Here is a 27,476-nt window from a genome sequence, read left to right as displayed (position 1 = left end):
TCCGGTGTTTCTATGGAGATCAGCCGCCGCCGCGAGGCCGTAGAGACGGAGGAACCAAAGTCGCGGACGCTCGGGTTCTCTGGGCCGCGGCACGCTTCCGGCGTCGCCCTGGAGACGGGGCGGAGGCGGGGCCTGCACGGTTTGTCTCGGGCCGGCGGTGGAGCGCAGCCTGGAAGCGTCGCGAGGCGGCCTGGGCCGGAGCCCGCGCTCGGCCTGAACCCCCTGCGACCCCGGGAGGAGGCCGCCTGGCCACACGCGTGCGGGCAGGAGTAGGGCTCGCGAGTGCGGTGGGGGAGCGGACCCCGCCCTGGCCTTGGCACCCACCTTCTGCCCCGCACCTGAGCCTGCGCCCCAGGTGGAAGGTGGACGTGGCTGATTGGACGCCCTTTACCGACCCCCTCCTGCCCCAGGCCCACCTGCCCCAGGGCGAGTCGTGACAAGTAAATGAAGGCAGCGCCCCGCGGCCCGGAGCTCAGAAAAGAGAGGGAGAAAGATGAGTGGTGCCTCTGCAGGACGGCGGTGGGCAGCCAGACCCCAAGGACCCGAAGTCACAAGGGGCAGAGTCTGTGGGAACATCTAGGTCTACAAGGGCCTTGACGGAGCTGGCTTGGCTTTGTGCTCTGCTCATGGGGGCTGGAGGGAGGCAGGAGGGCCAGGACCTCAGCAGATCCCATGCCTCATGCAGCAGGCGTGGAGCCCAGCGTCAGGGTGCCTGACTTCTCAGCCTCCGTGTGGGGACAAGGTCAGAGTGCCTGCTTACCACAGCTGTATTGTAAATGTATTGAAGGTCGTGGAGGGGAGGGGAATGTGCCAGGAAAGGAATCACTGTCCCCACCAGCAGCCTGTCCTGTGGCCCATGACCTGAGGAAGCTCGTTAATACCCATGTCTAATGGCTTCATTGTCTGTGTTCAGAATGTAGGCCCCTCACAATGGCCTGCCTAGTCCACTGTGTCTGCTCCATTCAACTTCAACAACCCCTCTTGACCCCTCTCTGGCCTCGCAGGCCCTTGCTGTGCCCACCTGAAGGCCAGCCTGTGCAGGTCCCTGTCACAGTGCTCAGCAGCCACCACCTCCCTCAGGGAACCTCCCTGACCTCCAGTTTCCCCCATCCTCAGTCACAGGGCCTGTGAGGGCAGAGGTCATCTCTGTCCTTCATCTTGACAGACAGCTGCTGCCCCTACAACCTAAACAGGATTGGAGGTGCCAATAGCTTCTTCTCCCTGCTCCATACCTGATTCCACTAGATTCTAATGCATTGTAAGTCATCTCATGTTGTGTAGGGGGACAAAATTCTAAAAATGCCCCCCTCCAAGATTCCCTGCCCAAATCTCCAGGATTTGGCAAATATAATTAAGGTTACTAATCAGCTGACCTCACAATATGGAGATGATCCTGGGTTGTTTGGGTAGACCCAAGGCAATCAGCAAGGTCCTTAAAGGCAGAAGAGGAAAGCAGAGAAACTTGAATTAAAAAGACTCTGGGGCCTTTGAAGGTGGAAGGCGCCATGTGACAGGGAATGCCGGGGTGAATGCGGGGTCCAGAATCTGAGAAGAGCAGAGCCCTGGATGACAGCCAGCAAGAAAACAGGGGCCTCAGTCTTACAACCACACAGACCTGGATTCATTCTGCCAACAACCTGAATGAGCTGGGAAGCAGATTTCTCCCCAGAGCTTCCAGATGAGAGCTTAGTCCTGCCCACAACTTGATTGCAGCCTTTGTGAGACGTGGAGCTAGGCTGCTGCATGGGTTTCTGACCTACACCTAATAAATGGGTGTTGTTTTCAGCTACTGAGTTTGTGGTCATTTGTTAAGAAGCAACAGAGCCCTGGCTGGTGTGGTGCAGTTGGTTGGGCGTTGTCCCATGCACAGAGAAGTCCTGAGTTTGATTCCTGGTCAGGGCACATACCGGTGTTTTGGGCTGGATCCCCAGTAGGGGGCGTGCAGGAGGGTCCCCATTGATGTTTCATTCTCTCTCTCCCTCTCCCCCTCTCTCAGAAATAAATACTACAGCTGCCAGAGACTCAGGGCCTCCACCTGGTAAGTGTCTGATAAATGCCACTGATTTCATAGAATGAATATCTTCCCATTGCCTGTCTCATGCCAAATACTTCATTTCTGCCTTCCCAGCATTCAGCAGACACCATAGGGGGTCTCATTCCCCTATCCTACAAGGTCCTACATGTGAGGAGACTTGGGGGCAAGAGGGGAGCCAACTGTCCAGACATGGCTGGAACCACATCAAGGTAGGTGGAAAGGCATGTGTGAGGACTCTGAGGAGGGAGGGCATGGGACAGGAGGGAAAAACCCAAACCCTAACCCTCTCAGGCCTTGAGAAAACATGTTTTGCTTTTCTCTCCAAAGGCCTTTCTCACAGTAGTTATGGGGGCATTTTGGGGAACAGGTTTATGTTTGTTTTAATTTTTTTCAAACTATAAGAGAGAGTTTATTTAGAAAATCACAGAGGTTGCCCTGGCTGGCGTGGCTCAGTTGGTTAGAGTGTCATCCTGTGCACCGAAGGGTCTTGGGTTTGATTCCCAGGCAAGGCACATACCTAGGTTGTGGTTTCAATCCCCAGTTGGGGACATACAAGAGGCAACCAATCAATGTTTCTTTCTCACATCAATGTTTCTCTCCCTCTATCTACCTCTCTCCCTAGAATCAATGAGAATTGAAAAAGAAAAAGGAAAATCACAGAGGTAGAAATGAGTCATAGGAAAAATAGGCTTCAGGAAACAAGTTACAGAGGCAAAAACAAAAAAGGGCCCTTTGAGCTTATGAGAAAGAGAGAGGGAAGAAAAATGCACCTGGCCAGGCCGGGCATGACTCAGCAGTTGAGCATCCACCTAGGATCTGGGAGATCGTGGTTCAATTCCCGGTCAGGGCACATGCCTGGGTTGTGGGCTCGATCCCTAGTCCAGGGCATGCAGGAGGCAGCTGATCAATGACTCTCTCATCATTGATGTTTCTGTCTCTCCCCCTCTCCCTTCCTCTCTGGAAATCAATAAAGATATATTTTAAAGAAGAAAAATGCACCTGGGGAAAAGGGGTGGGGATGAGACAGGCCAGTAAGCCAGGACAAATGAAATAGGGAAACTGAGACAGATAGCTGAACAAACAGAGCAATTTACAGCAGATACAGGTCATCTCCCTAGGATAACATCTAGGCCTCAGTTGTATTTCAGCTCCAGACCCAGAAAAGCAGCAAAACCAGGTGGGCAACACCAGGACCAGTTGCAATGACTAATGACCCCCTGCCCTTACACTGACCAATCAGTGAAGACAATCACCCTGAAGGAGGACACCTAGAAAACTGATGAATATTCTGTTGAAACCCTCCCCTGAGACCTCCCCTAAGATTCCCGCCTTCACCTTGGAGAAAGAGATAAAGCCTCAAGACAAAAGACCCAGCGCATGCTCTCCCTCTGGGGAGCAGTCCTCATTTCCTTTCCTCTTTTCTTCTCCCACAGTCATACATCTCTAAACCCTAAAGGACTCCACCAGGTTTGCAACCAGGGGAGCAATGGGCAGCAGCAGCTCGTCACAGGCTAACCCCTGAACCTGAGCCCAAGGCCCCCTTTTCTCTGACTTCCCAGAGAGCTAGGGCAGCCCAGGCTAGGCTCTCTTATTGCTTTTTCTATGCTGAGCCCCTTCTTGTTTCACGTTACCACCTTTAATGAATGTCCCCTCATAGTCATCTGGACTCGTGTTGTGAAATTTTTCCTGCGTGAAGTCAGGATCACAAGCTACCTGGCCCTAGGCAGACCCACCCACCAAAGGCTAGAGTCGTCAAGGCAGTGGGGGATGAGAAGGGACTGGGGACAAGGCTGACCATCAAGGGAAGAGCCTGGGAGGTCCCAAGGATCCCAGACACAGAAAAAGAGCGTTAGAAATTGAGCTCCTGCCCTGCTGGGTGTGGTTTAGCGGTTGAGCGTCAATCTAGGATCCAGGAGATCGCGGTTCAATTCCTGGTCAGGGCACATGCCTGGGTTGCAGGCTTGATCCCCAGTCGGGGGCATGCAGGAGATAGCCAATCAATGACTCTGTCATCATTGATGTTTCTCTCTTTCTCTCTCTCTCTCCCTTCCTTTCTCTGAGGTTAATAAAGAAAAAGAAATTGAGCTCCTGAATGGCTGGACCTCCTCAGTTGGTGGACTCAGGACCCCCATCCCTACACCACCCCAGGCCCCTGGGGCGCCAGTGGGACACCGTGCTGCTCTAGACCTCACTCTGTTGCAGGGCCATGTGGACTTTGCAGGGCTTAGGTCAGAATTCAGAAGGCTCAGCCCCAGCTCCCAGCTCCCAGCTCCCAGCTCCCAGCTCCCAGCTCCCAGCTCCCAGCTCCCAGCTTAGTCTGGGTCCCCAACCTCCCTCCACCTTCCGTTGCTATGAGGCTGGCTTTCCAGTCATGGTCACCTCTGAAGCAGCCACTGTCCATGGGTATAGCCCAGCACTCAGGCCACGGTGTCTCCAAGCTCTATGGTAACGAATCTGGGCTGCACCTGGTGTGGGATGCAGATCCCAGACACATACCTCAGTGGGCCTGGAGCTTCCCTTGGCCCAGGGGTCAGACACTAAGCACATCCCCAGACAAAGGCATCCTGGTACCAGGATAGGGTTGACACGGAGAGTGGTCCCTGAACAGGCACCAGCAGTGGGGCATTTAGCCTCCCTGACTGAATTGACAGGAAATGAGGAGCCCTTTGGAGTGGGAGAGGGGCCGCGGCAGGATCCCATTCAGGCACCTGAAAGGCCTGTCTAGGCCCCAGTGGAGTCTACAGCGGTTTAGGAGCAAGAAAGGATTTAGCAAAAAAGAAACATCCAGAGAGGTGTCAGTGACTGCCAAGGAGGGAATTGGGTGGGGCTGCGATGAGGAGTATTTGCAGCACGGAGGCTTAATTTGCTTTCATATGTAAAATACAGACACCTTCCTATTAGCCTCCTAGACCAGCCTGAGGAAACCAGGTTGGAAGGAGACCTAAACTGAAAGGTGACAAGCACTCTGTAACCCAGGGTCCCCACGCCAGGGCCTTTGCCTTGATTATGAAAAGTGAAAAAGCCCAAGAAGCACAGAGAACAATGCAGCATACACACTCATCCCCAAACTAGTCATTTTTTTTCTAAATTTGTCTTTCTGTGTGTGTGTGTCATATATTTAGTATACTAAAGACAAAGTTTAAACAAAAAAACATTAAAAATTTTTATTTTATTTGTTGATTTTATTTTATTGATCTTATTTTTATTTTTAAAAAATATATCTTTATTGATTTCAGAGAGAAAGGAAGGGAGAGGGGGGAGAAAGAGAGAGAGAAACATCAATGATGAGAGAGTCATCAATTGGCTGTCTCCTGCAGGCCCCGGACTGGGGATCGAGCCTGCAACCTGGGCATGTGCCCTGACTGGGAATGGAACAGCGATCTCCTGGATCCTAGGTTGATGCTCCACCACTAAGCCACGCCGGCCAGGCAATTTATTGATTTTAGAGAGAGAGAGAGAGAGACATCAGTTTGGTGTTCCACTTATTTATGCATTCTTTGGTTGATTCTTGTATGTGTCCTGATCGAGGATGGAACCTGCAACCTTGGTATATCTGGAGGATACTCTAATCAGCTGAGCTACCCAGCTAGGGCCTAAAACATTATTTTTTAAAGTAAAGCTTATAGGCAAAAGGAAAGCCCCTCAAGGTGGCATGCCTGGGCATTTTTGTTCCTTAAGCCTTCTAGTTCCTTCTGGGGTGTAAGAATCCACTGAAGCCCTAGCCAGTTTGGCTAAGTGGATAGAGCGTTGGCCTGTGGACTTGAAGGGTCCAGAGTTCTATTCTGGCCAAGGGCATGTACCTCGGTTGCAGGCTTCATCCCTGGTGCTTACAGGAAGCAACCAATTGATGTGTCTCTCTTACATTGATGTCTCTCTCGCTCTCTCTCTCTTCCACTTTCTTTGAAAAGCAATGGAAAAAATATCCTTGGGTGAGGGTTAAATAAATAAAAAATCCACTGAAACCAGATTAAAATGTTCTGTTCTAATCCCTGTTGCTCAGTGGCTTCCCCTCTACTGCTTGCTCCTGGGCATCCTGGGGCTGGGCCCTGGGTGTAGGAGCAGATATGAGTGCCACACCTTCACTCTTTTTCAAAGCCTTTCCTGTCACTGGACACCAAGTTTCTCAAAAGATTCTCTCATTCCAAGTGTACATACAGTGTGGTCGTTTTCAGTAAATTTACCATGTTGTGACCCTTAGCACCCTCCTTTTTTTGTTTTGTTTTGTTAATTCTCACTCAAGGTTATTTTTTCCATTGATTTTTTTTTTTTTTTTAAGAAATAATGGAATGGGGGGGTGGCGAGGGGGAGAGAGAGAGAAACATTGATGTGAGAGAGACACATTGGTTGCCTCCTGCATGTGCCCCGACCAGGCTGGGGATCGAACTTGCAACCCAGGTATGTGCCCTTGACCAGGAATCCAACCTGAAACCCTTCAGTGTGCAGGGCCCACACTCTAACCGTTCTAACCACTGGGACACAGCGGCCAGGGCAGCACCCTTCATTTTTAGAACATTTCCATCATCTCCAGTGAGACCCGACCATTCACTGGGATCCCCTGCCCCCTCCCCTGTTCTAGGCAACAGCTAATCCAAGGTCGATATAGATTTGCCTGTGCTGCACAGTTAATACCAATGGCCTCCAACTGTATGAGGTCTCAGTCACTGTGCCTCTGGCTCCTGTACCTCCCAGAGATTGTGAATTGTGTCTAGTTAGATTGTTTTCCATTCCAGAGCTCTGTCCTTGGCTTCTGGTCTGAAAAACACTTCCTGGCTGGCCTGGGTGGGCAACTGAGGCAGAATTCCCCCCAGCCCTGCTCTCCATGCTGGCCGCACCCTGACCTAGTCCCATCCCCCATGATAAGGACTGCCCTGCTCCACCCAGCCCTCTTCGTGTTCAAGACACTGACGAACTCCTCTTTTAACCTCTGGGTGCAGCTTTATTATTATTTTTATTTTTATTATTATTATTATTATCAATTTACATTCTGTGCAGCTTTTTTTTTCTTTAAATATGTTTTTATTGATTTCAGAGAGGACAAGAGAAATAGAAACATCAATGATGAGAGAGTAATTGATCGGATGCCCCCTACTGGGGACTGAGCCAGCAATCCAGGCATGTGCTCTGACTGGGAATTGAACCGTGAGCTCCTGGTTCAGAGGTTGATGCTTAACTATTGAGCCGTGCCAGCCGGACACGTGCAGCTTTTAAAAATAAGAATGGGCCCTGACTGGGTATCTCAGTTAGTTGGAGCGTGGTTCCTGATACACCAAGGCTGCAGGTTCCATCCCCGGTCAGGGCACATACAAGAAACAATCAAAGAATGGGGTGAGAAATTGATGTTCCTTTCTCTCTTTTCTTTCTCTCTCTCAAATCAATCAATAATATATAGATACATATGTATGTGTATATATATATATTTTAAAAAAGAATAAAAAGTAATCCTAAGTGGGTATCGATCATTTTCATAGTGTTTGGTTTGTATTTCCCTGGTGAGGAATGATGTGTTTTTTCATGTGCTGATTTTTCCCCTTTTATTGAATTTATTGGGGTGATATTGGTTAACAAAATTATACAGGTTTCAGGTGCACAGCTCCACAACACACCATCTGTGCACTGTACTGAGTGCTCACCACCCCAAGTCACGTCTCCTTCCATCACGTTTATCCCCCCTTTACCCTTTTTCCACCCCCTCCCCTTCCTGTGCTATTGTCCAGGCTGTTTGTACATCTGCTTTGGTCGCCCCCCCCCCCTTTTCTAACAGTTGATTTACATGCCATGAAATACAGCCATTGCGGTACCCTTGAAAGACTTTTAGTAAAATAACATTCATTGTCGCGCAGCTATCAGCACAGTCCAGTTTTAGGACATTTGTGCCATCTGTGTCCGCTTCTGCTCCAGCCCAGCAGTCAGTAATCTGGTGTCTGGTGGAAGACAGTGGACCCTTAATAAGGGACATCCCCATTCAGGATGGACTTGCTGGCTATTTCTCTCCCTCCCTCCAACATCTCCTTATAGCCCGTTAATGGAAAGTTAGGTTAAGAACTTGGCTTTCAGGCTAGAATCCCTCACAAGGGGGTTGGGTGGGTGCCATCTGGATCTCAGTGTTGCTAACCCTAATGTGGGGGCAGTAACAGCCTGACTGTCCACTGCCCACTCATGAGTCCACTCTCAGATGGCCACATGACACCACACCCCCCCATTCACCCCAGAATATCTACACAGATAATCCTGGCCTGTTCAGGAATCTCATTATAGGTTGGGAAATGATGTTTTTGAAATTCTAGCATGTAATTATCTAAACCAGAACTGGGACCATGTGTTCCTCTGAAATACAGTTCCCCTTGGGAAGACAGGATCTGTGCTGAATTCTCAGAGCAAGAGGCTGGCTTGAAGGCGGCATCAAAGGCTGACAGATGGCCTTATTTTTCTGGCTCTCTCTTTTCTGAGAACCTTTACAGATTCATGGATAGGGTGGATTCATTGGAAGAACAGTGACTGTCATTGTTTTATCTTTTTCTTTTAATTTTTTGGAGAGGGTGAGAAAGAGAAAAAAACACCTGTTTGTTGTTTTGTGCCACTTATTTATGCATTCATTGGTTGCTTTTTGTATGTACCCTGACCAGTGATTGAACCCGAAACCTTGGTGTATCAGGATGGCACTCTAACCAACTGCGGCACCCGGCTGTGGCCTGTCATTGTTTTTCCTGATGCTTCAGGTATGTCATCAGGTTTGGCTCCTGTGTCCTTGTAGTATGTCCTGTCACTCTTCTTCTTTTTTTTTAACCCTCACTCAAGGATATTTTTTTGCATTGCTTTTCAGAGAGAGTGGAAGGGGGTGGAGAGAGAGAGAGAGGGAACTACCAGCTGACATTCCAGCCACTGAGCCAAACCAGCCAAGGCTGGGCACTTCTCACTTTGTGGCATAACAAGGTGTTCCAGGTGAGCCTAGGCCTTCCCCTTTGTGGTTCTGGAATCAGTCATTTCCTCTGGTTTCTCTCTACAGGGGAAGGAATAGCCCTCTGGGCTTTGGATATCTCCCATCCTCTCCCTCCTGGTCACTCCTGGGGACCACAGATTTCTTGGGAAGCAGCAAATGGAAGGGGTGAGGGCACTCACTGAGCCCAGGACTGGGCTGAACCCACACAGACTGTGGGGCCCTGGAGAGGACCTTCTGTTCTTTGGGGATCTGTTTTCCCTTCTGTGAAACGTGGATTGCAATAAACTGACAAATGGTCCTCAAGGCTATATACATTGTAATCCCTGGAGCCTGGAAGTGCTTTCCTAGAAGGAAAAAGGTTCTTAGCAATTAAAGATCTTGAAATGGGGAAAGTATCCTGAGTTATATGGGTGGGCTCTGAATGTAAATGCACAGGTACCCTTGTAAGAGCAAGGCAGAGGCAAATTTGACAACTGTCTTAGTCTGCTCAGCTGCCATAATAAAATACCATAGACAGGGAGGCCTAAATAAGCGAAATACTTCTTGAGGCTGGGAAGTCCAAGTCAAGGCGCCAGCAAGGTAGGTTACATTCTGAGGCCTTTTTTCTGGGTTTATAGGAGGATGTCACATTGCTGTTTGCTCACAGGATCCCTGTTTGTGATTACAGCAAACTTTCTGGTATCTCTTCTTAGGAGGACCATTAATCCCATCATGAGGGCCCCACCCTCATGACCCCACCTAAGCCTAATTATATCCCTAAGGGCCCATCTCCAAATACTATCTCGTTGGCAGGGCTGCAACCTAATGTTGCAGTGGACACAAATCAGTCCATAGCAACAGCACACAGAGGAAAAGTCTGTGTGAAAATGTTGGCCTTCCCCTGCCCCAAATTATAAGTGAATGTTTAATTTTTTATATTTTTTTAAATATAATTTTTTAGAGAGAGAGGAAGGAAGAGGGATAGAAAGATCTTTTTTTTTTTTTAATATATCTTTATTGATTTCAGAGAGAGAAAGGGAGAGGGAGAGAGAGAGATAGAAACATCAATGATGAGAATTATTGATCAGCTGCCTCCTTCATGCTCCCAACTGGGGATTGAGCCCACAACCCAGGCATGTGCCCTGACTGGGAATCGAACCTCCATCTCCTGGATCCTAGGCCGATGCTCAACCGCTGAGCCACGCTGGCCAGGCAAGATAGAAACATCTTGAGGGAGAAACATCATCATTGATCAGCTGCTTCCTGCACGCTCCCTACTGGGGATCGAGCCCGAAACCTAATCATGTGCCCTGACTAGGAATCGAACTCAGGACCTTTGGTTCACAGTTTGACACTCAACCACTGAGTACACTGGCAGGCAGTGAACGTTTGTTTAGAAAGCTACAGAGGTAGAAAGAAGTGAGCCAGCTGCATGGGCTCTGGTTTTTTTTGTTTGTTTGTTTTTTTAAATATATCTATTGATTTCAGAGAGAGGAAAGGAGAGAGAGAGAGAGAGAGATAGAAACATCAATGATGACAGAGTCATTGATCGAGCCCACAACCCGGGCATGTGCCCTGACCAGGAATTGAACCCCGATCGCCTGGATCCCAGGTCAACGCTCAACCGCTGAGCTACGCCCGGCGGGGCTGCATGGGCTCTGGAAACAAGTTACAGAGGCAAAAGAAGGCCCTTGGAGCTTAGGAGAGAAAGGCAAAGGCAACCTGCTGGAAGAGGCGAGGAAGGGTCCTCTCCTGCAGCCTCCAGAGAGGAAGCTGCCAACACTTCAGTTCAGAATTCTGGCCTTCAGAACTGTGAAATTAAACTTCTGTTTTAAGCCATCAAGGTTGTGGTAATGTGTTACAGTAGCCACAGGAAACTGATGAAGGGACCATAGTGATTTTAAAGGGCAACTGAGAGGATCTGGTGCCTTCTCTACGCTGCCTGCATATAAGCTTGCCTTCTACCCTGCCCGGGTAGCTCAGTTGGTTATAGCGTCATCCCCATACCCCAAAGTTTGGGATTCAATCCCTGGTCAGGGCACATACAAGAATCAATCAATGAATGCATAAATAAGTGGAACAAATACATGTTTCTCTCTTCCCCTCTCTCTCAAATCAATCAATAAATAAAATTTTTAAAAAAGCTTGTTTTCTGCCTTCCATCTCTCACCCATCCATTCCCCCCAGGAATACTTGTTTATTTTTTAATCCTCACCTAAGGATATTTTTTCCATTGCTTTTCAGAGAGAGTAGAAGGGAGAGAGAGGGAAAGAGAGACACAGGGAGTGGTTGCCTCCTGCACGAACCCATAAGGCAGTGTGTGCACAAGCAGAAGGGTATCTGTGTGATGGGGCCCACACAAGAATGGCCACACAGAGCCACACGGATGTACACGCAGGAAAGAAGCCAGATGCTGATGTGCAAACCTTGTGTGATTCCAAGTACAGAACAGCACCGCTGTGTATCTGGGGTGGGAGAACTCAGGATGGCCCTGGCTATGAGGGGCATGGAGGGCTGCTGGGAGCCAGAGACATTCTTTGTTTCTCCTATCATAGCTGATTACCTAGGGTGCTCCCTGTATGTAAGATGGGTGTGCTTTTCTCTATGTATTATAAACTTCCATCAAAAGGTTAAAAAGTTCTTTAGAGTCATGTGGGCCCCTAGTTTGCAGTGCTCAGTTCAGCAGTGTGTTCTAGAGACAGAAAAAAAAGCTTAAAAAGTTCATAGAAACAGGTAAACAGTGGTTGCCAGTGGGAGAGGGAATGGGGTGGTGCTGATGGATACAAGGTTTCCTTTGGGTAGGTGAAATTGTTCTGGAACCAGATGGAGGTGGTGGTTGCACAACATAGTGAATGCATAAAATACCAGGTAAAAAACCGAAATTCCACTTTAAAAGAGCTAAAATGATTAATTTGATGTTATGTGAATTTTAAGTCTATTAAAAAAAGCTTTAAAAGTAGTAGAATCTGAATCTCATCTTGTAGTCTACAAAACTGTCAGGGTCAAGGGAGCATTTGAGATTTTGCTGTCAGGCAATTGTCAGTTTGGCTCAAATAAACTCCTCTATTAAAAAACAAAAGCAAAAACCCAGAACTGGCAGGGTCAAGGCAGTCATCATCCCCAAGCATTTGTTTTTCCTTTTGCACATTTACTGAGTGCCTGCTGTGGGGTGGCCGGGCTGGGTGTGGCAGTTGTAGCAGTGAGTGCAGGCAATCTGGAGCTCCCATCTCTGTGATTCTCTGTAGTTCAATATGAAGAAAGAGAGGAGCCAGCCAGAAAGAGAGGTGAGAGGAAGCATCTGGGGAGAGGCAACAGCAAGTATAAAGGCGCTGAGGTGGGAATGACAGGTTAGCCCTCATGGCTGGAGCCCAGTGGACAGACCTCATAGCTGTCGGGGTGTCATCAAGACCTGATTTTGATGTGTGTGGTAAAATACAACATGAATTTTCATTTTAACAATTTTGAAGTGTACAATTTAGTGGCAATCAGTACATTCCTGATGTGCAACTATCACACCTGTCTAGTTCGTGAATGAAATCTGTGTGGACAGAGTAAGAGATTGGAGTGATGTAGTCACAATAACTCCTTGGGAAGTAGCTCTGGGGGTGACACCCAAAGGTTGGCGGGAGAGCCAGGTGCAGGTGGGGAGTGTAGGGAAGGAGACAGCCTGAGGGTAGTGCCTGCAGCAGAGAAGGGATGGTGGGCAGGACCTTGGTTCCATCTGAGTGACTCCTGTATATTGTGTCAGCCCTGAAGTCTTGCCTGCAAAGCAAGAATATAGACTGTTTCTAGTGGTCCAGGACTGGGAAGGGTGAGATGCTGCAAAGCGTGGACAGGAGCATGGGGAATGAGAGCACAAAGTGATACTGACTGCTCTTCAGTGTGGCCGACTACAGGGGCAGAGCCAAGATGTACCTGAGTGGCGCAGTACACCTACAATAGGCTGTATGGATAGGCTGACTCCTCAGAGACAACCTCAGCAAGGCTTCTCCCCTGGCCTTGCCTTGGCTATGCCCACTCTAGCTCAGCCAGTCCTGGGATGCCCCCTTGTGCCCCTGAGCCTGCCTGAGCTTGGTTTCCAGTTGACCCACCCCTTCCCTAATGCTGTCTTGGCATTTCCAGAAGCCTTGGTTTCCCCATTTAGACAAAGACCTGGCAGTGACCCAGTACTGGGTGGTAAGAAGACTCTCCAAGGCTTGCTGCTGGCACTCTGCTTGTGTGGCTGCTATGCACTGGGAAGGAAAGGTCCTGGGCCTAGAAGGGGGGGTGCTGTTTAGAGAGGAGCATGGGTCCTGGCAGGTTTTTGAAACCACAGGACCAGTTGCTAGTCTAGTGAAGGGCCTGTAATAGGGGAAACCAGGTTGGGGTCCAGCCCCCTCGACGAACTTTCTACCACTCGAAACTGCACTGCTCTCTAAGTGCCTGGTCAGCTTCAGGGCCTTTGCCCTTCTGTCTTTCTGCCTGAACCGTCCTTCCTGCCGGTGTTTGGGGGAAGCCCCTAGGGGAGTCCCCTCGGACACTCTTTACTATTACCTACTTATTTTGACTCTCTGGTTCCTGACCCCTCCAACCTTCCGTGATTTTGAAGCCAAGTGCGCGATGGGGCCGTGGAAAGAGTCCAGCCTATGTTACTAAAGGACGCCACAGCTCCCCCAGTGCGGAGCCAGGCATCCCCTTTCCTCCCTAATTATCCGAGGGAGGAAGCCAGCGCCCCTCCAGGACCTGGGGGCCGCCGCCGAGAGGGGCGGGCCCGCTGCCTAAGGGGCGGGGCCGCGCCGGGGCTGGAACAAAGGCCCGCGCGGAGACAAAGCCCCGCGGCCCCCAGCCCCGCCCGCGACGAAGGCCACACCCGGCCCTGGAGCGCGGGACACGCCTCCGCCGCCACTTGCGGGCTCCCTGGGAGCCCGTGCGGGGCCGCCGCGGCCTCGGCGTGTGCAAGCCCGGGAAGGCGGGCAGGGCCGGGGGCTGGGCGCGCGGGTCCCCAGCTCTGCACCCGCCCCAGGGCCGACCCCTCGACCGGAGTCTCCCTCGACCTTCTTCCTTCCTTAGAATTGGGCCAGCGTGGAGGTTCGGTTCGCCCGCCCGAGAAAGCATAGCAGACCCGCTGCTCTGTCGCCTCTAGGGAACTGTTGGGCTAACGCAGGTTTCAGTGTGTTTCACGCTAAGACAAAAAGGTTAAAGCCCAAAAGTCAGCCTCCTGGGACCGCACTGCCTTCGGGATGGGGCCCCCGCGTCCCTCTCGGCTTCTCCTCGGGCCTCGGCCCCGCTCCCGTGACGCAGGGACGGGAGGGCGCTCCGGGCCGCCGCAGGGGCGGGAGCGAAGGGGAGGCCCGACGGCCGGCCGGCGCGCGCGGAACAGCGGGGGGCGCGGGGCAGAGCCGAGGGGCACCGCGCTCCAGACTAGCGGCGGCGCGCGCACCCGCCCACGGGCCAGGGCGGCGATGACGTCCCAGGCGCCCCGCCCCGCCTCCCGGCCGCGCCGACGTGGTGTAGGCGAAGGGGAGGGTCCCGTCCAGGCGCGTGCGTACTCGCGCGCTGGTTCGCCGCGCCTGGCCTGGGGTCCGCCCCCGGCGGCAAGCCTCCCTGTGCGCGTGCGCGGCGGCGGCGGCGCCAGTTATTTCTGTCCCGCCCCCCGGCCTCGGCTCTTTCTGCGAGTGGGCGCGCGGGCGAGCGGTTGTTAGCGTGGCGCGTGTAGTGGGTCTCGGCGGCCACTGAGGAGGGAGCGCGGGCGGCGGCGGCGGGACGCGAGCAGGCAGCGGCCGACCGCGCCTCGGCAGCGCCCTGCGCGCAGCGGGCGGCGGCCCAGGCGGTGCTCCGCAGCGCTCGGCCTCGCAGCAGCGGCGGCGGCGGCGACCCAGCCGTTGGCGGCGAGCGCGTCTGCGCCTGCGCGGCGGGCCCCGAGCCCCTCCTCCCCCCTGGGCGCCCCCGGCGGCTAGTGAATGGCGGCCTCCGCGGCAGCGGCCTCGGCGGCGGCGGCGACAGCCGCCTCGAGCAGCCCGAGCCCGGGCGAGGGCTCGGCGGGCGGCGAAAAGCGCGCCCCGGCCGCGGCCGCGGCCTCGACTGCAGCCGCGGCCTCGGCCTCGGCCTCGGCCTCGGCCACGGCTTCGGCGTCGTCGCCCGCTGGGGGCGGCGGCGAGGCTCTAGAGCTGCTGGAGCACTGCGGCGTGTGCCGGGAGCGTCTGCGGCCCGAGAGGGAGCCGCGCCTGCTGCCCTGCCTGCACTCGGCCTGCAACGCCTGCCTCGGGCCCCCGGCGCCATCCACCGCCAACAGCTCGGGGGACGCCGGGGCGGCGGGCGACGGAGCCGGTAAGTCCTTTCGGCCCCTCCCCCACCTGCGGCCTTCGATTTCTATGCGCTCAGTTTGGGGGCTCGTTCTTAGCGTGGCGTTGGTGGGGGTCGCCTGGTGGAGAGGGTAGTGATAGTGACCAGGGAGCGCTGGGTTGGATCGGGTGTGCGCCGAGATGGGATGTTTGCTTCCAGTTTGATAAAAGGTTTTGGGTCCAGCTGTGGGAGGGGAGGGGAGGGGCTGGCCCAGCATGGGACCGAGGTTGGGGTCCAGTGGGGGGATGGGGTTATATCCTGTATGCGAGCATGCAATGATTTCACTCGTTCTTACTCTTAGCAGTCGTGGACTGTCCTGTGTGCAAGCAGCAGTGTTTCTCCAAAGACATTGTGGAGAATTATTTTATGCGGGACAGTGGCAGCAAGGCTCCCACGGACTCCCAGGATGCGAATCAGGTATGTCCTGCCTTAGCAATCCCAGGAGGCCTTGGCCATGGGGAGGGACACCAGCTCAGGGACATGTTACCGACTCCAGGCTTTACTGTCCCTGCATTGTGAGGCGCTGGGCAGGCTGTGAAGGAACCACCTTACCTTAAGTTTTTTGGGATGTAAATGCAGACCTTTCTGGTAGGGGTTTCCTGACTCTGCCTTTGCCCAGCAGTGCTGCACCAGCTGTGAGGATAATGCCCCAGCCACCAGCTACTGTGTGGAATGCTCGGAGCCTCTGTGTGAGACCTGTGTGGAGGCACACCAGCGGGTGAAGTACACCAAGGACCACACTGTGCGCTCCACTGGTACGAGAAGTGGAAGGGGAGGCTCAGACTGCCCTTGTACATGTGCTGTCAGCTGTTTATGATGTGGTTGCAGACGGTGGATGGGTCCTGGAACCTTTCTAGGGGCACTACCTGGAAGGCTATGTGGCAGAACTGGGTATGGTGGGGCTCTGGTATGCAGGCTCTGCTAGGCCAGGTGGAGGGGAAAAGCCACAGGCAGGGGGTTGGGGAGTACACAAGGGGACCTCAGTGTGTTAGTGTTGTGCACAGAAGGCTCAGGGAAGCCCCCAGGTAGGGGTTAGGCCCCAGTGGTGGAAGAACTGGCATGTGCAGACAATGAAAGGATGTGAAGGGCCTCCTTGACCTGGGGTTGCCTAGCACCTGGTTTAAAACTAGGAGAGAGGCCTCAGGGCCATAACACAGTGTCTTGACAAGTTGTGAGAGCCCTCAGGCCGTTATGGACAATGAGTCCTGGAAGTGTTTTATTTTTTGGTTTTAGAAGTCTAAAAGTTCAGCTGGGTTTCTGTAGCTTTCTGTGAATGTGCTGTTAGATATGAAGACAGGTTTGATAGCTTTCTGAGTTTACCTTGGTTTTTGGTATGTGGCTCCTCACAAGTGGCCTTTTGGTAGTTATGCTGTGGCTGCTTCAGCCTGGAGGACATTATTGGTGGGAAAATGAGAATGGAGGTGGTGGCTGTGGGGCAGGAGGTGCCAGGAGGGAAGGGCAGAGGTCTGCAGTGCATCCTGTGTTTTAGGCAGAGGTCAAGGTGCAGGAGGAGGCAATATTGGAGGAGCTGAGGCCTGGTCTCAGGCTGGGTTGGTGTAGTTGGGATGTTTTTGGATTTGGGGAGGAAGGAGGAACAGACTCCTAAGCAACTTTTTAATGGTGACAGGTTCTGGGGTTGGGACAGGAGGGTGTCCATATGGTATATTTGTTGTTTGGGTGGTATAATTGAATACTGGGACCCTCCCTCACAGGAAGGGGGCCTGACACCTTTCTGAGGATATTGGTCTGATATCTCATCTCTCCCAGCATGAGAGGCTCTGCTTGTGGGCCTATGGGTTGTAAGGTCCAAGGCCTTCTCTTCAGAGGAGAGAAAGGAAGTCACCAGGCATGCCTCCTGAGGAAACACTGGTTTGGTTTCTGTGTGTGCCAGAAAGCAAATATTCTTTGTGCTGAGATGCCACAGTAGCCAGAAGCCCCTCTCCTGTTGGACAAAACCTGGTGTGAGTGGAGGAGAAAGGAGGGGGGAGTAAGTGGGGGGTTTGGAAGCAGAGGAGCTCTCCAGTGTCCCACCTGGAGAAGGTTCCAGTAGAGGGAACAGCAGGGGGAGGTCTCCTGCCAAATATCATCTATCCTCACACTTTGTCAGCTTCAAAGCTGGAAGTGGGATGGACATGGGTGGTATTGGGGTTTTGTCTCTTGGTTAGGCTTGGGGCAGAGGGTTTTGAGAGCAAAGATCTGGCCTCTGGGGCCTGTGCTCTTCCCTGGCCACTACTGTAGAGTTCAGGGTTGCAGGACAAGCAGGGAGTGAGGCCCCCTCAGTTGGAGGTGTTGGGGATGGGTTCTGTCCTCACAGTACCTGTTCCCCAGGGCCGGCTAAGTCCCGAGATGGCGAGCGCACAGTGTACTGCAACGTGCATAAGCACGAGCCCCTCGTGCTGTTCTGTGAGAGCTGCGACACCCTCACCTGCCGGGACTGCCAGCTCAACGCCCACAAGGACCACCAGTGAGTCCTGAGGCGGGGACGGGGGCCCTGTCTGTTCCCATGCTCAGCACCCAGGCCCACCTCCTTCTGCCCTCAGATACCAGTTTCTGGAGGATGCAGTGAGGAACCAGCGTAAGCTCCTGGCCTCGCTGGTGAAGCGCCTCGGCGACAAGCATGCAACACTGCAGAAGAACACCAAGGAGGTTCGGAGCTCGTAAGTGGATGCCAGGGCCATGGGGGTGTCCCCAGGTGAGTGCCTGCCTGACCTGATCTGGCACGCCCTTCCCCCAGGATTCGCCAAGTGTCCGATGTGCAGAAGCGTGTACAGGTGGATGTTAAGATGGCCATTCTGCAGATCATGAAGGAACTCAACAAGCGAGGCCGAGTGCTGGTCAATGATGCCCAGGTACACCTGTGGGGAGGGTCCTGGGGACTGACACCCTCTTTTGATTGCTCATGCCGTCCTTGAATGGAGAGGGGCCCTTGGGTCATCTTCCTTCCTGACGACACCTCCCCTTTATACCTGCAGAAGGTAACCGAGGGGCAGCAGGAGCGCCTGGAGCGGCAGCACTGGACCATGACCAAGATCCAGAAGCATCAGGAGCACATTCTGCGCTTTGCCTCGTGGGCCCTGGAGAGCGACAACAACACAGCTCTCCTGCTTTCCAAGAAATTGGTGTGTGTTGGGGCGCCTCGGTGGTGACTTGCAGGCACATTTTTCACTACCTGTGAGCTCATGCACTGCCCCTCCCCCAGATCTACTTCCAGCTGCACCGTGCCCTCAAGATGATCGTGGACCCTGTGGAACCACACGGAGAGATGAAGTTCCAGTGGGACCTCAACGCTTGGACCAAGAGCGCCGAGGCCTTCGGTGGGTCCTTGTCTTCCACTGGCTGCACCTTGCCATCCCTCCAGGAACTGTGCCTTATGTCTGTCTTCCTGCAGGCAAGATCGTGGCAGAGCGTCCTGGCACCAACTCAACGGGACCTGCACCCATGGCCCCTCCACGGGCTCCAGGGCCCTTGAGCAAGCAGGGCTCTGGCAGCAGCCAGGTGAGCAGGGGAAGGGGACCCTTGGGCGGGGAGAGGGTGGTTGTCCTCTGGGACACCTGCCCACTGAGGTCCAACCTGCTTTGTCCGCAGCCCATGGATGTTCAGGAAGGCTATGGCTTTGTGTCAGGTGAGTGGGTCTGGTCCACTGGTAGGTGGGAGGACTCCAGTGTGCTAGCTCCACCTACCCACCTACCCACTGTCTCCTTTGTCTCCTCTGTCTTCTGAGCAGATGATCCTTACATGAGTGCAGAGCCCCATGTGTCAGGCATGAAACGGTGAGTGTGGCTGTCCTTTGGTGCCGGGTGGGCATAGAGATAAGGGTGTTCACACGAAGCTGTACCCACAGGTCCCGCTCAAGTGAGGGCGAAGTGAGTGGCCTCATGAGAAAGGTGCCGCGTGTGAGCCTCGAGCGCCTGGATCTTGATCTCACGGCTGACAGCCAGCCGCCAGTCTTCAAAGTCTTCCCAGGCAGCACCACGGAGGATTACAACCTGATTGTCATTGAGCGTGGGGCTGCAGCTGCTGCTGCTGGACAGCCTGGGACTGCGCCTGGGGCCCCTGGTCCCCAGCCCCTGCCTGGCATGGCCATTGTCAAGGTGAGTCTGTCCCCAATTGGTAATGGCTGGTAAATAAATGACATCTGCTGAAGCCTGCACCTTGCTGAGCCCCCAGCACTTCCTTTCAGGAGGAAGAGACAGAGGCCGCCATCGGAGCCCCGCCTGCTGCCACTGAGGGCCCTGAGACCAAGCCTGTACTGATGGCCCTGGCGGAGGGCCCTGGCGCGGAGGGCCCCCGCCTGGTCTCACCCAGTGGCAGCACCAGCTCCGGCCTGGAGGTGGTGGCTCCAGAGGGCACCTCAGGCTCTTCTGGTGGCCCAGGTGCCCTGGATGACAGTGCCACCATCTGCCGCGTCTGCCAGAAGCCAGGTGATCTGGTCATGTGCAACCAGTGCGAGTTCTGCTTCCACCTGGACTGCCACTTGCCGACCCTGCAGGATGTGCCAGGGTGCGAGGCTGTGGAATGTGGGGGGAGGGGGGAACAGGTCCTGCACAGTTCCTCACTCTTGCCTGCTGTAGGGAGGAGTGGAGCTGCTCGCTCTGCCACGTACTGCCTGACCTGAAGGAAGAGGATGGCAGTCTGAGCCTGGATGGTGGTGACAGCAGTGGTGTGGTGGCCAAGCTCTCACCAGCCAACCAGCAGGTGAGGGTAGGATCATTCCTTTCGCTGCCCAGCAGCTGCACCCCCCCCCCCCCCCCCCCCCCGCAGCTCTGACAGGTCCTACTCCTACTGTCCACAGAAATGTGAGCGTGTCTTGCTGGCCCTGTTCTGCCATGAGCCCTGCCGGCCCCTGCATCAGCTGGCCACCGACTCCAGCTTTTCTGTGGTGAGTCCTGGGACCTGGGAGTGTGTGTGTGTCAGGGGCAGGGGCTGCCTGGCCTCACTTTCAGCCTGTGGCTTCTGCCTGTAGGATCAGCCTGGTGGCACCTTGGACCTGACCCTGATCCGTGCCCGCCTCCAGGAGAAGTTGTCACCCCCCTACAGCTCTCCTCAAGAGTTTGCTCAGGATGTGGGCCGGATGTTCAAGCAGTTTAACAAGCTGACGGAGGTGAGTCTGTGGATAGGCTGGGGCTGGGGCTGGGGCTGGGGTAGAGTGGGAACCCACCTCTTGAATTTGCCTGTCCAGGACAAGGCAGATGTGCAGTCAATCATCGGCCTGCAGCGTTTTTTTGAGACTCGCATGAATGAGGCCTTTGGTGACACCAAGTTCTCTGCTGTGCTGGTGGAGCCCCCGCCACTGAACCTCCCTGGTGCTGGCCTGAGTGCCCAGGAGTTGTCCAGTGGCCCTGGTGATGGCCCCTGAAGCTGGGCCCCTTGAGCCAGCTCAGCCTGGGTGTGTCCTATCACCCCTTGCCCTTCCCCTTTGGTCTGGCTCCCATTCCTTGGTAGCCCCATTCCCCAGCCCCTCACAATATGGTTTTTACTTCTGTGGATTTAATAAAAACTTCACAAGTTCCTCAGGCCTTGGTTGGTGGGGACAGTTTTCCTGGGTCTGGTCTCTGCCTGCATCTATCCCTCCCCAAGCTCTGGTGAGCTGAGTAGGGCTGGGGCCACTTGTTCACAGACATTTTGGTGTCCAGGGAGTGGGGAGGAGCCCCCTGCTTGGGCCCCTGTGATATGGGGAGCACTTAAGGTGTTTGCGAGGGTGCACACACTGGAGGCTGTGTTCCTGCACATGGTTGTAACCATTTCTGTGAGCTTGCTTGATGGGCTGAGCCCCCCATTGGGCCAAGCTGAGTTGGGCACTATATATACTTGGCAGAAAGGCCTGAATTCCTCTCTAGAGTCACCCACCTTGGGGGTGGTAGTGTTGAGGCTGAGGTACTGGAGGCTGGGAAGGGGTAATCCATCCCTGCTCTCCCCAGCCCATACCCAACTTCTCTGGCACTTGGTCCCTTGACAGCCATGCTGACTGGCCCAACACAGAAGCCCTGAGTGACTCCTACCCAAGGGACCCCAGTCGCCTACACAAGGCCAGTCACACAGGCCCAGGAACTGGTGTTCAATCTCTTTTATTACATAAAGGAAAGGGTACAGTGAAAACTCATCCACTGGGCCCCTGGGGGCCTGGAGCAGTCAGTCCCTCCGCAGGTTCTTGAGCCGTTCCTCCAGGTCTGCGTCAGCGTCCACCAGGGCCGAGGCTGCGGCCTCTGCTTTCTTCCCACTGGCAGCCACACTGAGTGAGCCTCCAGTGGAGGGAAGGTCTGCAGGGGGAGGAGGGGGTTAGAGGCCCTGTGGGAGCAGCAGTGCAGGGAGGGGGTGGGGTGGGGGTGGGGCCGAGGCCCAAGGTGTGAAGCACTCACTGGACAGCTCATCTGTCAGGCTTAGTCCCAGCTCATCTAGGACCTGGGACACCACAGCATCACTGAGAAGAGAAGAGGAACTGGGCGGGTCAGTCCCCTGGGGGCCAGGCCTCTGTGCCCTCCCTCCCTCCCTCATCCGCACACCTCTCCTCTTCGTCGTCCTCGTCTCCCATGGCGTCGTCGATGGCATCGTTCATCATCTCCTCCTTCATGTCCATGATCTCCGCCTGCCTCTCAAACTCCATCATAATCTTCTGGATCTGGGGCAGCTTCAGCTGCAAGGCGGGAGAATGAGTGTGGTCCCTGAGGTTGGGGGTTAGGGAAGGGTATGGGAGAGACGCACCTGTCTGTTCATGGTGCCCATGGCCTTGGTGACGCCCTTCATGGCTTGCGCCATTGAGTTGTTAGACTTGAGTGTCTGGATCTTGAGGGATACAGCCTGGATGTTGGCCCGCATCAGCACAAACTTGCGCACGTAGCGCCGTGTACGCACCAGGTCCTTTGCCATGATTCGCACAGCATCCTGAGGGGACAAAGGTGGCAGGGAAACGCCATTCCCACAGAGAACTTCAGAGACCTCTGTGTGGCTAAACCCAGTGCCCAGTGCTCTTTCCAGCCACTCCACAGGCTCCAAGCTGCTCACTTCTCTGACTGTTGTCTTGAGTCCCTCCTCTGACGACACCCATTCCTGAATTTCCATCCTGGCCAAAGAATATACCTTTCCCCCTCCACCTCACCACAGGCCTGACAGCCTTAAACATACCCAAACCTCAGCTGTTGACTCCCCAAACCTCTTCCTGGCCATGCCTATCCCAGGAAATGGCACCACCCACCTCAACCCAGCTGCTTAGGCCCAAACTCATCACCCACCCCAGGTTGTGCTCACTACTGGTTCAGGCAGGCTCTCTCCTCAGCCCGCACGTCGGTGTACTCCAGGCCATGTACAGTAAAGGCTTCACCTCCCCTTCCTCTGAGCTCACCTATCACTTCTCTAACATTTTCTCCCTGCGTCTCCACTAGCTTCATTCCTCAAGGTTTACCTCTGATATCACCTGGGAGGCAGCCTTTATGGAACCCCAGACTAGGGGGGCCCTGCTCACCCTTTATCCCATTTTCCTCAGAGCACCTATGTGTTGGTGTCCTGTCGGTGCTGCTTGCTGCTCTCATAGCAGTGCCTGACCACGTAATAGCACCTAGCCCTGTGTCCCAGCCCTGGCCCAACTGAGCTCACCATCTGGCCCTGCTTGGCCATTTTCTTGATGTCTGCGATGATTTTCTTCTCCTGGGTCTCTAGCTTCTGCCGCTCACGGTCCAGTTCTCGCATGGCGCGGTTCAGGGCCCGTTGGTTTTGCCGCAGCAGCTCCTCTGGCGTTTTACGGCGCCCGAACAATAGGTCCATGGCGGCAGGAGCCCGCCGGTGGGCCTGGGACAACTGCGAAGCCTAGCTGCGGGTCGGCATGGGGCCCAGGAAGGTGGCAAGAGGCAGCATGTGTGGAGGGGCGGGACAGGTGAGGGTGTGAAAAACGGGAAGGGGTGAACAGGGAAAGGCGTGAGTGCAGCCCGAAATATCGGGATAGCCCCAGGGACACAGTGGGGACAGCCAGGCCTGAAAGCTATTTCAGCGCTCCCACACCAGCCCCATCTCCTTCGTGCCCCACGGAGGCTCAAGGCTTTGGACTCCCTCTCCAGACGGGGGTGACGCCCTGTTGTCTCTGATGGACTGGAGGTGGATGGTTGGGGTCCACTGGGGCACTTGGGACCTTGAGCGCCACAGACAGGGCAGTAGTGGGGGTTCTTTACAGGAGAGCAAAATACGTGGAGGCCCTGAGTTCCAAGTTGACAGTGTATGGACGGCATTCGGATCGGGGGACCCTGAACGCTCAGGGAACCTGGGTACGGCGCCGTCGGGGACCCCCTGTTCACCGACGGGAGGATGGGCGGCGGGGCGCTTGTCCACCCAGGCCAGGGTCTGAGGGTGGTGGGGGTCCCGCGCTCCGAGAGCAAAGCTGCGACGGGGACCCTGACAGTGAGGCCAGAATCCCGGGAAGGGCGAGGCTCCCCTCGTACCTGGCTGCCCACGCGCCCACCGGAACCCGAGGCCTGGCAGGGTCCACTCACCGAAGCTGGGACGGGGGCCCGTTTCCGCTTCCGGGTTACGAGCTACTCGCTCGGATCCCGGCGCACCCACCGACGACTGCCCCTTGGTTTTTTCGCCTTTGCCGTCGCCGCCGTTTCCGGATTAAACGGCCTGACGTCACAGGCCCCGCCTGCACCCGGAACCCGGGGAGGTGGCGAGAACGCACATACGCATGCGCCCTGCAACTGGCCGGAGCCCAGGCACATGCGCAGTAGTACCCGGTTGCCCTCGGCAGTCCCGGCGATGCGCACAGGTCCCAGTCCCGCCCCAGGGAACCCGGAGGTCCTACATCCCACCACTTCACACACTGGATGGCCCAGTTCATTCAAGGGGCTCTGACTTCTCCCTTATGTTCACATGTCTCAGGCACCTGGTAGCATCAGGCTGGGTTCTCCACTGGCCTACCCGTGGCAAAAGGGGGTGTCCGTGTGGATCTTCCCCTAAACTGCTTTGTAACTGGATCCCACTCCTTCCTCACCAAGAGTGGAATTGTCCCACCCAGCTTCCAGCCCTGGGCACCCTGCTGAGGGGTACCCCAGTACCACCTGGGACCACACTCTTGTCACAGAAGCCCTGGTGGACATTACCAGCCCCTCCCACTCCACAGAAGGAAGAGGCGAAGGCCATGCAGTAACATTCCCCTTTAATAGCCTGGTGGGACCTCCAGTGGTGGAGGAATACGGTGGCGGGGCCCCAGCCACCCATTCCCCGTGGCCACCCACCCCAGAGCCCAGAGTGGGAGGCTGGACAGCACCCAGCAGGGGGCTAGACAAGCCAATTCATTTCCCATTGCTGAGCGGGTCGGGAGGAGGCAGCGCCGACCTAATCACATGGTGGTTAAAAAAAAAATATCTAGGAGCTGGTGGCAGGAAGGGGAGGCAAGGCTAGGGCATAGGATTACCCCACCTGCTGCCCCAATCCCCCCACCTGTGGCCCCCAATAAATATTTTCAGGGGACGCCAGGGCCGTGGCCCTGGCAGGGGTGGGTGCGCGCTGACCCTATTTCAGGCAGCGCTCAAAGTAGGTGGAGCCGATGTAGCCGCCCCGCATGGAGCGCTGTACGTTCTGCTCAAACAGCCGTCGGTTGTTCTGCAGGACTTCAGCAGCTTCCTTGTTCAGTGGGTCTTCAGGATTGGGCTCCTGTGGCCAGTACGGGTGGGGGTCAACAGGCCCCAGGGTCAGAGGGGCCAACCTCTCCAAGCCTTACCCACCCACCCCTACTCACCAAGAAGAGATACTGCAGGCCATAAATTATGGAGTTTATCGTTAGGACTGGCTTCCAGTCCTCTCTGTGGGTAGAGAGCATCAGGTTTAGGGGATGGTAGGTGGGTGGCTCCCACAGGCTCTGCTGGGACTGGACAGGTCAGGCCCAGGACAGTGGATGTGAGGCCAGGGGGAGGGTACAGAGCAGCACAGGCCAGGGAGAAAGCCAAGGTCAAGCCATGAGGAAGGACACGTAGAAATGAAGAGACACAGGAACACAGACCACAGGGGGAGGAAAGGGATGGACACTGGTTGAGTGCAAGGCCATGAAGGGGCCTGGCAGGCAGGGCTTGGGAAAGCAGTGGAGGGCCAGTGCCTTCACCTGAGGATGTTGAGGCAGACGTTGCCCTCGAGGTCAATGTTGGGATGATAGACCATCGTCTCACACTTCACCTTGGGGGGGTCATGCGGGTAACCCTGGCCCACCTGGCTCCGGGAAAAGAGGGGAAGTGGATAGGTGCCCCAGCAGTGCTTGGCTGGGTCCTCAACTGTTGCTTACTCAGCCCAGGGATCCCTGCCCACCTGGCACTCACCTTAAAACTGAACACAAACTTCCCACTCTTGTAGAAGCCCTGTGAGGGGAGAGAAGAGGAAGGCCTTAGGCTCCCATCCTGTGGAGGATCTCCGCAGGTCTCCTCAAGATGGGGCCACAGCCTAGCCAGTGCCCAGGAGTCCAGCTGAGTGTACCCTCACCTCATCAGGACAGATAACCAGCTTGAAGTTGAGGAGGTCGTCCGGGTCTGAGAAACTGATGTCACACGTCTTGGGCAGGTTAAGCTCGTTTATGTCTGGTTTTGCACAGCAAAGGGGAACAAAGAGAGGTAAGGAGTAGGAGAGGAGGGGGCTCAAGAGCAGGTGCAGGGATCAGCAGAACCCGGGGCTGTGTCTTGGACTGTGCTCCAAATCCCCAGCCCTCTCCCTGCTTTCGGCTCCCCGGTCTCCAAGCAGGATCTTCTGGATCCACAGCACACCCCAAACATGCAAATTCAATTGTGCCTTTGCTCTAGTGTCTGCCCCAGGATAAACTCCAACTCTTCTGAACCCACAGCCCCAAATCCCTTTAACCAACAGCTAGGTCCCCTAACCCAGCTCCTAACAGCCCCTCTCCAAAGTGGTCCCCAAGAACCTCTGACTATCCTAAACCCCAGGATCCCCAGACATGACCTCCACTATCTAGTGGACTCTGCTAGTTCCCACCTGTGCACCCAAACTCAAGGACCCTGGCCCCCATACCCCAAGTCATCCCCTCACCAATCCTGGGTCCCAACCATCCCTCTTCTCCTTGTCACCCCAAACCCGTGAATCCCCAGGCCGCCACCCTATACCACTCCTGTCTGATTCTCTCTGGCACCCACTATCCCTTCCTCCTCCACCTGTCACCCAAACTCTTAAACTCCATGAATCCCAGGCCCCAAAACCTACTGCACCCCACCTGACTCTCAGATTCCCAGTACCCCAGCATCATACCTGAAATTCTCTCCCACTCCTATCCCCATCTCCTCTGCCTGCCATCCAGGTTCCCATTTCACCAACAGACTCAGCTCCCAGCCTCTAATACCAGACGCCTGACTTTCTGAATATCCTAAATGCCCCATCCTGTGCCCCTAATCTCTGAACCCCCAGTGACTGTATTACCCCACCTTTGATCCTCCATCACCCCTAAGCTCACGCCCTGACCTCCGACCCCCCACATCCATGGCCTCCCAATCTCTGACACCGCTGACCCACGGCGAGCGCAGTACCACACTCCTGACTGCCTCTGCACCCCACCCCAGGCCCTGACTTCCGACCCTACCCCCACCCCCCAGACCCCCTACCCTTCTGGATCCGCAGCTGCGCCGCCGATGCCTTCTTGCTGCTGCCCTTGGTGCCGCCCGCCGACTCCTCCTCCTTCTTCTGCTGCTTCAGCGAGAACAGCTTGATCATCCTGCTGCCGCCGCCGCCGCCGCCGCCGCGGGGCCCGGGACCCCGGCCACCCGGCCCCCCGCCGCCGCCCGCGCCGCCTCCGCCACTCGGACCGGCCGACGCGGCCTCCTCCGCTGCTGCCGCGGCCCGTCCGGCCTGCCGCGCCGCTCCGCGCCCACCGCGCGGCCCGCGTCGGCTCCCGTAGTCCGGCTCCGGCCTGGCGGGGCGCCTCGGCCTCGCTCGGCTGTACTCGGGCCGACTCGGCTGTGCTCGGTCCGCTCAGCCCGCCCCCACCCAGCCGCTCCCTCCGCCCCCTCGCCCGCTCTGGTCTCTCAGGCCCGGCTGCGGCTGCGGGCTCCCTGGGCCGCACCGCCTGCCCGCTCACTCGCTCCCTCCGTGAAGAGGATGCGGCTTCTGAGGTGGAAGGAGGCAGTGGCGACCGCAGTGGTGGCGGCCGTGTACTGGAGAAGGCTCGGCTTCCGCGGCAGCAGCGGCTTCGGCGCGGAGGTCCGCAACGGCCTCGGGCGCCCCACCACTTCGGAT

The 27,476-nt window shown here is 55.4% G+C and overlaps 3 protein-coding genes and 1 long non-coding RNA gene across 9 annotated transcripts; 2 read left to right on the top strand and 2 right to left on the bottom strand.

Moving 5' to 3' along the window:
* LOC308548428 lies at positions 1–9,616 on the top strand. 2 transcript variants are annotated; one of them, XR_013997603.1, is made up of 5 exons: positions 1–742; positions 1,997–2,038; positions 2,129–2,244; positions 8,659–8,751; positions 9,039–9,616. It is a non-coding gene; the product is annotated as an uncharacterized lncRNA (long non-coding RNA). The 2 variants fall into 2 exon arrangements; XR_013997604.1 differs by having other exon boundaries at positions 15–742; positions 8,856–9,616.
* Positions 9,617–14,595: 4,979 nt separating this feature from the next.
* Positions 14,596–20,787, top strand: TRIM28 (tripartite motif containing 28). 2 transcript variants are annotated; one of them, XM_081119826.1, is made up of 17 exons: positions 14,596–15,257; positions 15,577–15,689; positions 15,895–16,027; positions 17,601–17,736; positions 17,813–17,929; positions 18,007–18,121; positions 18,245–18,391; positions 18,472–18,586; positions 18,661–18,767; positions 18,858–18,894; positions 18,997–19,042; positions 19,114–19,363; positions 19,453–19,772; positions 19,844–19,967; positions 20,065–20,151; positions 20,236–20,373; positions 20,452–20,787. In XM_081119826.1, the coding sequence occupies exons 1-17, from the start codon at positions 14,891–14,893 to the stop codon at positions 20,626–20,628; spliced, it is 2,529 nt and encodes an 842-aa protein (XP_080975952.1). In that variant the 5' UTR covers positions 14,596–14,890; the 3' UTR covers positions 20,629–20,787. The 2 variants fall into 2 exon arrangements, with proteins under 2 accessions (XP_080975952.1, XP_080975951.1); XM_081119825.1 differs by having other exon boundaries at positions 15,574–15,689.
* A 534-nt stretch (positions 20,788–21,321) lies between these two features.
* Positions 21,322–23,901, bottom strand: CHMP2A (charged multivesicular body protein 2A). Of its 4 annotated transcripts, none has more exons than XM_081119908.1 (6): positions 23,747–23,901; positions 22,860–23,073; positions 21,972–22,151; positions 21,773–21,903; positions 21,629–21,690; positions 21,322–21,529 (listed from the first exon to the last, which is right to left on the bottom strand). In XM_081119908.1, the coding sequence occupies exons 2-6, from the start codon at positions 23,025–23,027 to the stop codon at positions 21,402–21,404; spliced, it is 669 nt and encodes a 222-aa protein (XP_080976034.1). In that variant the 5' UTR covers positions 23,028–23,073; positions 23,747–23,901; the 3' UTR covers positions 21,322–21,401. The 4 variants fall into 4 exon arrangements, with proteins under 4 accessions (XP_080976034.1, XP_080976033.1, XP_080976036.1 ...); XM_081119907.1 differs by having other exon boundaries at positions 23,696–23,867; XM_081119910.1 differs by having other exon boundaries at positions 22,860–23,069; positions 23,696–23,867.
* A 490-nt stretch (positions 23,902–24,391) lies between these two features.
* Positions 24,392–27,105, bottom strand: UBE2M (ubiquitin conjugating enzyme E2 M). The gene is made up of 6 exons (XM_081119914.1): positions 26,846–27,105; positions 25,722–25,816; positions 25,562–25,600; positions 25,351–25,454; positions 24,991–25,054; positions 24,392–24,905 (listed from the first exon to the last, which is right to left on the bottom strand). The coding sequence occupies exons 1-6, from the start codon at positions 26,952–26,954 to the stop codon at positions 24,765–24,767; spliced, it is 552 nt and encodes a 183-aa protein (XP_080976040.1). The 5' UTR covers positions 26,955–27,105; the 3' UTR covers positions 24,392–24,764.
* Between the last annotated feature and the right edge of the window lie 371 nt (positions 27,106–27,476).

This window comes from Miniopterus schreibersii (genome assembly GCF_964146895.1).
Source record: "Miniopterus schreibersii genome assembly, chromosome: 18".
In the NCBI taxonomy this organism is placed as follows: domain Eukaryota; kingdom Metazoa; phylum Chordata; class Mammalia; order Chiroptera; family Miniopteridae; genus Miniopterus; species Miniopterus schreibersii.
Note: the sequence above shows the minus strand (reverse complement) of the source record. Positions and strands in the feature narration are given on the sequence as shown.